Here is a 9,024-nt window from a genome sequence, read left to right as displayed (position 1 = left end):
GATAACAAATCCATGTACAGTCACTCACAGTCCCCAGCAACTCAGCAAGACTGTTCCAGACTCAAAGCTGTGAAGGCAGCAGCGTCTATACAACCGGGGCAGGACCCCCGGGAGTTAAGTCCAGGCCCAGATCCTGCCCACTTAAGAGGCTCTCACATTAGGGACTAGAGCTACCTTCTCTTGGAAGCTCACCAGATGGGAGAATCCAGACTCCTAGAAGGCCCGAGGCAGCCACTGGGATTATCTGAGATGTCCTAGTCTTGGCTCTTGGACATCAATGGTGTGGTCAGGGCAGCTGCAACCAACTGGCCCCAGAGAAAAGCCTCTGCCATGCTGAGCATCTCTGTCTGCCCGGTCCCCACCTGGGTTCACTCTCAGTCTCTGCTCTTCCCCTTCAGGCGGACCCCTCTAGACTGCATTATCTAGGCTCCCTGTAGGCTGGACTTCTGGTGGGGTTTGGCCTACCTGAAAGATCGACATGAGGCTGGAGGGTAGGAGAGGACAGATGCGGAGTGTTTCTCCTCGACTCCTGCGTGAGCCAGCACTGTGGCTATAGCCAGACTCCCCCAGACTCCCCCATGCTCACCCGGCATGTTCCCTTTCCCTGGACCCCTCCGCTGTAACTAGTCCCGACACTCTTGCCTTTCCCAGTGGCCCATCTGAGTGGGTTTCTGTTTCCTGCCAGAACCCTGATTCTTGTGCGTGATGGAAAAAGGATATGGGGACGGAATCATTCATTGCCCCACCGCCTCCCCTTTGTCCTCCCTCCCCACTGCCAAGGTCAATAAAGATACCTGACATGACTGTGTACCCCAAGACTTATGACAGGTCCTCCATCTCCCGTCCCCCAGCCACCTCCCACGGGGAGAACTCAGTTGTGTACTCCATTTCATCTGCTCACCATGGTGTAGACCCTGGGATTGAATCCATATCTGGCCCAGTGCAATTGGTATTTGGACGCCATTAGAAGAGACAGTCCCCGAATTCAGCCCCACCACTCCCCACTGCCCCACTCGAAGTCACTGTCCACATCTGTGGTATGAGCCTGAGAACCCTGAGTTTGGGGCCTCTGGAGAAGAACAAGTATAGTAGAGAACTTGCCATTTAGTTATTCAGGCCTTTTAAAAAACTGCTTGAAATGTAGATCAAAAGACTTACTTTCCCAACTCACTGATGCTCTTTAATTTGAATAATAAACATTCCTTATTATCATGTGTATTTTTGACTCTGTGAAACAAGCCCTACTTTATGGAAAGCAAGATTCCAGCCACCCTGTACACAGGAAGTGCACCAAGCCCTGGCTCTCATTCTAGCTGGTTCCTCGAAACATCACCCACTTTGGTGATACTAACATTAGCCTTCCAATGTCTGGGCACGTGGGCCCTGGCCTTCGGTGGTCGTAATAATACCATGTGTGGCTCATTCTTTAACCCACTCATGGATACATACTGACCACTCTGCATGAAACAGTAGAGACCACACGTGGCCTCCTTTGCAGAGAGACACAATTGTGCCCCAAAACGGCTAAACACATCCTGAGTAGGTTCTAGAAAACCTTATGGGGCATTTGAGACCCAGGAGACCATTAGCCTCTACAAGAGCCAGCTAATATCTAAAGCCAGACAAAGCAAAGGCCTTTGCAAAGTTCTCTAATCCTTGTAAGAGTCATGGAAGTGAAGGTCTCAAGTTGGTATGTACTTCAAGGTTCTTTCATGAAGTCTCTGTTAGTTTCACTATAGTTCAAGCCAAATTATCCCTGCTTGAACTATACAGAAAAACAAAATCTTTCCAAAAGTATCAATACTGGGGTTATTTTGAAAGGATGCAGCACTAGATTTGAGGCTACCATGTTTCCCTGAAAACAGACCTAACCGGAAAATAAGCCCTGGCATGATTTTTCAGGAGGACATCCCCTGAACGTAAGCCCTAATGCGTCTTTTGGAGCAAAAATTAATATAAGACCTGGTCTTATTTTGGGGGAAACATGGTATCTCTCCCACCCACCTATTTGCAAAAAAGATGAATTTCTGAGCATCTATGTACCGAACATACATACACATACATATACACACACACGTACATGTATACATATATAAACATACATGCATACACATTATTTATTTGTCATTGTGCATATACCTGTCATATCCCCCATTATGATCAGTGTACTCATCTGTGTGTGAGAGAGAGAGAGAGAGAAAGAGAGAGAGAGAGAGAGAGAGAGAGAGAGAGAGATCAGTGCTTGAACAAAAGATCATTTATAGAAAACAGAATCTGTTCTCTTTGTTTAGATGAAAGCACAGAGACATACCTTCAGATTGCCCAAGAGTAGAATGATATGGCTACTTCTGGTTTAGAAGTATATCCAAATACTGTTTTAATTAAGAGTAGAATCCACTCCTTGATGTCATTGATCCATAATTTGGAGTTCATAATTAAATCTAGAACATTAGAACAGCTATTTGGATTGCTAAGATCCAAAGTTCCTCTTTCTCTCCTGTAGGAAGAGATATACATGAAACTATATAGAATTCATAGAAAATGACCCATGCAGAAAATTTCTCTTGGCTTTCCTAAACCAGATGAATGTGGGGATGAAGTAGCAGAATTTCTCTTCATGTATGGATAAACCCACTAACAAAGTAGATACACACTTCTGCCTTTCTCCTGTGACATAAAAATAATGTTTATATTATACTTTTGGAACTGTAACTCTAAAATACCATCCTTTTTAAATGACAGTATTAGATTATTGGCTTCTCCAGAAAGCAGCAATCACAAATTAACAAAACACACAAAATAGCAAATCAAACACAAAGAAAGGAAAAATTGTAAACGTATTCTATACAGCAGAATTTTCATCTTGCTTTTTGACATTTAGGCAGTATCCACTGGTCCTGGGCTTTTCTGCTCCAGCCCTTAGAGCCTCTGAGATGCTGAGAGGGTTCTTGAACATAATCCCAGGCTCCTCTTTCTTATTACACTGTTTGTTTATTATCCCCTCCCCACCCCACCCCCACTCCCCACCCGCCCAGTAATCCACTGAACCAGTCACTGAGAGGTTAATGAAAAAACAACTTTATTCACAGAGCCTGAGACTTTGGGATTACAAAATAGCCAATGACAGCCTTTCCACCACACTTTAAGTTAATCGCGGAGAGCCTGGATCTCAACAATGGGATCTCATCAAAGTTCTTAAAGTCAAGGACACTGCAGCTCACTAAAGTGTTCCCACCAGCCTGGATAGAAAGCCATCAGGAAAACATGTATACGTCAGTAGCACATGGCTTTACGGATGAATTCTCAGAAAGTCAACTCTGTGCCTACTACTTATTCAATTATTATGCTTATCCAACATAGTCACCAAAAGGCTCTGTTGATGTAAAATTTGTGTTTGCTTTTGTATCAGTCTTGAAAACTATTAAACAGTTATTTTAAAGACCTCTTTCAGCCCACCTCCAAGAACTCATGACTTACTGTGCCTTTCCCACATCAGATACAATTAAAGTAACTTGGAAGTTCAGGAAATCAAGTTTCAGGACCCCTAAGACAATCCAAAGAGAGGTTAGATGCATTTCCCAGAAGTTCCCAAGCTGAATGGGATTGTGAGAATCTGGATTTTCTTAATCAGATCTTTGTTGAAGACCCCTCCCATGAGGCCCATCCCTCCCACCAGACTTTTAGTCACCTTCATAAGGGGTTTATTCAGCGGCAGGCTCTGGGTCTGCTTGATAGAGAGGTTGGAGGGAGGAGGAGCTTCACAGACTGGGAATGTCTGAAAGAATCCTCCCACCATGCCCCACGTTCTTTGGGGACCAGAGAGCCTCCAGCAGATACCAGCATATTCCCTTATTCTTCCCAGCACTAACCCATTTCTCCCTCTACCTGGTTTTCATGTGTTTGTGTCACCCATCTTTTTTGATGAATAGTAGTCCTTCACTACACAATTCTGGAAAAGGTAGCAACAATCAAACCTAGATCTTGGGGGGAAAAAAGCACATGGAAATTGAAAATCTTATGTTGGAGACATCTTCCCTCCCCTTCACACACTTCCAGTCTTCCCTGAAATCTTTGATCCCTTAACATCAAAAGCAAAAAGATAGGATGACTGCTATTTTTGGTAACATGCGTTGGAGAAGAGGTGTATTGACTAATGAGCTACCATGTAACACAATGCTATATTATAAAGAGTGCGCTTTCTTGACAGAAATTGTTAATATAAACATTTTCACCGGGCAATCGTTATAGTAAAAAGAATCAAGTATTTACGCAAAGAATAGAGCATGTTCCTTTTACTGTCTAGAAAGGAAACAAAAGACAGAAAAATTCTCTATTGAAAATAAAAATGTAGTTTCTCATCTTCCAGCTGGACATTGGTCGTAAATCCTCAACAGGCCCCAGATCTGCCAAAGAACCTGAAAAACAGGGGTCACACAGACCCCACCCAGGCGTCCCCACAACTGGCCTTCAGAAAAAACAAACCCAGCTGTGAGCACCCATCACCCAGACGGTTCAAAGCCAAAGCCTGAGTCACAGCGACAATCCAGCTGGCAATGGTCAGACGGTAGCTTTCAGATAGAAACAAGCACACTGGCCTGTCTGTCCTGCCCTTGGGTTATCTGGGCCCTCATATGCCCTAGACACGCAGTTTCTGTGGTGGGTGGAGGAAGATCCCGCCATTAGATTGACCTAAGGTCAAAGAATTCTCCTGCACCCACCGTAGGAGATCTGAGATACCCAAGTCCCAGTGGGGCAGGGTCTTTTTAACTCTGACGCTCATCCTGGTTCTGGGGAGGTCCCCTTGGAGGAGGCAGGCAAGCATGCCCCCCTGCGCGCAGAAGTTGGAAACACTTCCCAGGATCCACACCTCAGCCGAGGAAAAGATCAGTTTTTGAAAAAGTGTCTCCTTCCCCCAGCGGTGGGAACCTTGGTGGCTCCCAAGAAGCTCTAACCAAGGCAGGGGAAAGAACGGAGCCCGTTTGCTTTACTGGAAGTGAAGCACGGTGTCGGGGAGCTGCAGAGGGAAGTAGGAGAAGAAAGGAATCCCGAGCTGGTAAAAACCGCCCTGGACGTGCGGGTCGAGCATCAGGGAAGCGTTGAAAGGGGGACGGAAGCTAGTGGAGGTGGCCATCAGCGAGGTGCCCAGACAGCCGCCGGGCCCCTGCTTGGCGCCCCTGGGGAGCTCGGCCCCTCCAGCCGGCTTCTGTCCCTGCCGTCCTGCCAGAATACTGTCTATGCTGAAGCTCTTGGACTTGTCGGAGCTCTTCGGAGAGCTGCGCGAGGCCGGGCGCGGAGGGGATCCTGGGCGCGCTGGCTGGCCCACGGCCACGGCCCCGGCGCCCTGGACAGCGTCGCCCACGTCCTCCTCTGGGGACGCTGGCCCGGGCCAGAGGAAAGGCGCCGGCGTGGAGGAGACTTCCCGGAGGGGCCAGAGGCGCGAGGGCGCTCCCTCGTGGCTGGGGGTCGCGGGGCCCGGGCGCCCTGCTCCGCTCCCCTCCTCCTGCTGCGCGTCTGCGCCGCGCTTGTGAGTCTCCGCGCGGGCCCGCTTGGCCTCCGGGGCCCCGGGGCCCGGCTTGGGCTTCCTCTTCCGGCGCCGGTAGTTGCCATTCTCGAACATATCCAGGCAGCGAGGGTCCAGGGTCCAGTAGCTGCCCTTGCCCGGCCGCCCCTTCTCGCGGGGCACCTTGACGAAGCAGTCGTTGAGCGAGAGGTTGTGGCGGATGCTGTTCTGCCAGCCCTGCCGGTTGTCGTGGTAGAAGGGGAAGCGGTCCATGATGAACTGGTAGATGCCGTTGAGGGTGACCCTCTGCTCGGGCGCGTCCTGGATTGCCATGGCTATGAGCGCGATGTAACTGTAGGGCGGCTTCTGGGGGGGCTCCGCCCGGCCCGAGGCGGCCAGAGCGGCCGCCGGGGCGAAGGCCAGAGGCAGCCCGGGTCTCTCGGGGCCGTACAGATAGAGCATGGGCGACGCGGCCAGGGCAGGCAGCCGGGGACCGAAGAGGTGGCTCATGGCGGGCGGGAACCGGCGTTGCGCTCCCCGCGATGGAGGCGACCCGGGCGGCTTAGGGACTGCGCCCAGCGCGGCAAGGGCCCTCCCGGGGAGCCCGCCGTGCGTCTGCCTCCCGCTCCGCCGCTCTCCCCGGCCGCTCCGCGCTCTGTCCCTTCTTCATGGCTTTAAAAATGTTAAATAATTGTTGTAAGTTTGCTATTATATGTTGACTTAACGCTGGAAAATAAATTGTCTATGATAAACAGTCGTTGTGTTCTCAGCCCACCCACATTAATTAAAATTTCATTGCTGAAAAACTCCAAGCTTTTCCCTCCACGTGTCTTTTTGATACCAGCCAATCGGTTTCGGGGCTATTCCTTCATTTGTTTATAGAATTAGTCTGTTGATAAGTCCGCCCACCCAAGTTGAATCAAGCTGTGTTTATTTGGAAAAATTTCCGGGCACCCAATATATAAACGCACTGATCTGATGTTTGAAATATCACGTCCACCCCTTGACGCTGTAAGCACACACAGTCAGTGAGGCAGGATGTGGACCTCGGTGCCTGGGAGCCGGGTCTGCCCCGCCAGGAAGGAGAGGTGGAGATGGCGCGGGGGGGGCGGGGCACAGGGGTGAGTTTAACCGCTGACCTGGGGGAGCCCCGTAATACCAGGGCCTCCCACAGAAGGCTTTTTTCTTTTCCCAGGCTTAATAGGAGATGGAGAGATGGCACAGTATCACAAAATGCCTTTCGAAGTCTTTGAAAACGTTTACATGGGTTGGGGGGAGAAGTGGCTCTAAGCATCTAAGAGGTTTGGGAGTCTGATGAGAAAAGGACACAGTCCTCCTTGGAAAGATCCTGGGCATGTCCCGCAGGAGTCTGGGCGCTCGCTAGGGGCCTAGTATCCCAGAGGCAGCAAGCCTTGACCTCCAGGGCTCCCTGGGGACCCGGGGAAGAAAACTCCAGGAGCCCAACTTTTCCCGAGGCCAAAGCATCATCGGGCGCTGGGAAGTTGGAGAGGGCGTGGGTTACCTGGTCCACAGCTCCGTTGAGGGGAGTTTCAAAATAAACCCGATTGGAGAGTTCCGGGGGAGAAAGTAAGGTCTTTCTGATGGGGCCGAAGCTGCAAGCAAGAAACACCATAAAAGGGGAATTTGGCAGCTGGCGCAGGAGAGCTGGTATTTGTGAATGCGGGTCTCTTGCTTTATATTCTGCGCTTTCCTGTTTATAACAAGGAGGGGGGTTATAACAACTTTACAAGTGCACGCAGCTGGCCCGTGATTACATTAAGCATTTGGAAAGCCTGCTTGCTCTCCCCCGACCCACCCACTCACCCTGGGGTGCAAGCACCCCTCAGCCCTTCTTATTTTACATTTAGCCACGTCAGGATTTGAATCAAAAGCTCTGAATGATGCCAATTCAGAAGGAGGTGTCTCTGCCCTCACTCCACCGCGTGTGTGGGGGCGTGCATGTAGTGTGACTAGTTCCTGTTTATGATCTCTGCTGAATATTTTATAAAAGAAAAAAAAAGCACTTGGGTTAACTGAATTAGCGTTTCATTGAGTAAATGAGCCGCGATGCCAAAGAGAAAAGGGAGAGGCGGGGAGGCAGGTGGGCATAGAAATGGCCCACACCTGGCTCCCACCCGGAATGGGGAGAGAAGGCACTAAACTTGCTTTAAGGGGTGGGGGACAAGGGGGTGCAGCTGCCCCTGCTGCTGCCACAGAAAGGCGACACCATACCGCAGACTGGTTGAGAGAGCTCAGGAGAATCTCACTCCAAAATGGGGAGCCCAGAAAGTAACTCCTGTGTTTGGGGGTTCCGGATAGCCCGCGGGGTAGCGGGTACGTTTGCAATACCAAAAAGGACGTGGCAATCAGGTCGAAAAACCGGTTTGGGTGCAGGTGCGGCTTGGGGAGCTCCATGCCAGGCCCTGGGACACCTCCATGCCTCTGTCCAGGGCGCTGCATTTCTAACTCAGGCCAAGCGTCCGGCCCAGCCTACCCTGGCCTAGGTCTTGAGGATGGCCCTCTTGCCAGGAGGGGGCGGGACGCTGTCCACTGAATCTCTGGCTCTCACCCGAGCACCCCTTTCAATCACGTAAAAAAGAGCCTCAGTGCCCGTGCTTTAGCAACCCGCGGGTCTAACTGTCCCCTGGGTCCCCCAACCTCTCTCCAGACCAGCGCTCCCCAGCGAGCTCAACTTAGGATCCAGCTGTATTTCCAGCCTCGGCGTCCGCTCCGACAGACCCAGAGCAAGAGATAAACGGGTGTCACTATACACCCCTCCCCCCACCTCCGCACCCGGAGCCCTTCCTGGAGCTTCCCCAGCTCCCGGAGTCCAGCACGCACATCAATGCCTCTCCCGAAAGGCACGCCGCAGGGACGCTTCTTCTAAATTCTAAGGCAAATCCGAGCTTGAATTCGTTCAAGAATAAACACCACCCAATTTGGTAATGGGCCGGACGCAGGCGGAGACACGCGTGGCTGATGGGCGGGGCACTGATAGTAAACGAGGGGAAAAAAAAAAAAAAGAAAAACCCAACTTCTAGTCGCGGTCTGGAGAGACACATCCAGCCCCGCGCGTTCGCAGAGGTTTGTAACATGTCATAGAGGTTCCAGCCGTGGAACTCCGGCCTGGCACCCCTACCCATTCCCCGCGCGGGGATGAATCCTGAGCTCCCAGGTGAGGAGGTTTTGTAACTGGAGCCTAGGAGGAGCTGCGGTAGGAAGGACCTCGCTGGGGCATATTTCCGGGGAGCGCAGGGCCCAAGCCTCTAGCGTCCGAGAGCGGATGCGCCCTCGTGCGGAAGCTCTGTGGCGTGAGGACAAAGCGGAGGCCCGTTGGGGTCCGGCGGGGGCAGCCGAGCCTGCGAGACAGCGAGGCAGAGTGGATGTACTAGAGAGCCAGGTAGAGAGACACTGAAAGTTTCCTGCAGGTTCTTAAGTCTTCAGATCCCAGAAAAGTACATTTTATCTCTGAAGTCAGTGAAAGCGCCTCAACCAGCCTGCAGGAAAACCCTGAGATGCCCGGA

General features: G+C 51.2%; 1 protein-coding gene across 1 annotated transcript; it reads right to left on the bottom strand.

Annotated features, from left to right (window-relative positions):
• Nucleotides 1-3,062: 3,062 nt before the first annotated feature.
• FOXL1 (forkhead box L1) lies at nt 3,063-6,010 on the bottom strand (the record flags this gene model as incomplete). Its single annotated transcript, XM_081030960.1, has 1 exon — nt 3,063-6,010. One exon carries the CDS (start codon nt 6,008-6,010, stop codon nt 4,985-4,987), a length of 1,026 nt encoding a protein of 341 aa, XP_080887086.1. The 3' UTR covers nt 3,063-4,984.
• Between the last annotated feature and the right edge of the window lie 3,014 nt (nt 6,011-9,024).

This window comes from Rhinolophus hipposideros (genome assembly GCF_964194185.1).
Source record: "Rhinolophus hipposideros genome assembly, chromosome: 21".
Taxonomy (NCBI): Eukaryota; Metazoa; Chordata; class Mammalia; order Chiroptera; family Rhinolophidae; genus Rhinolophus; species Rhinolophus hipposideros.
The sequence above is the reverse complement of the archived record's forward strand: the minus strand, read 5'-3'. Positions and strand labels throughout refer to the sequence as shown.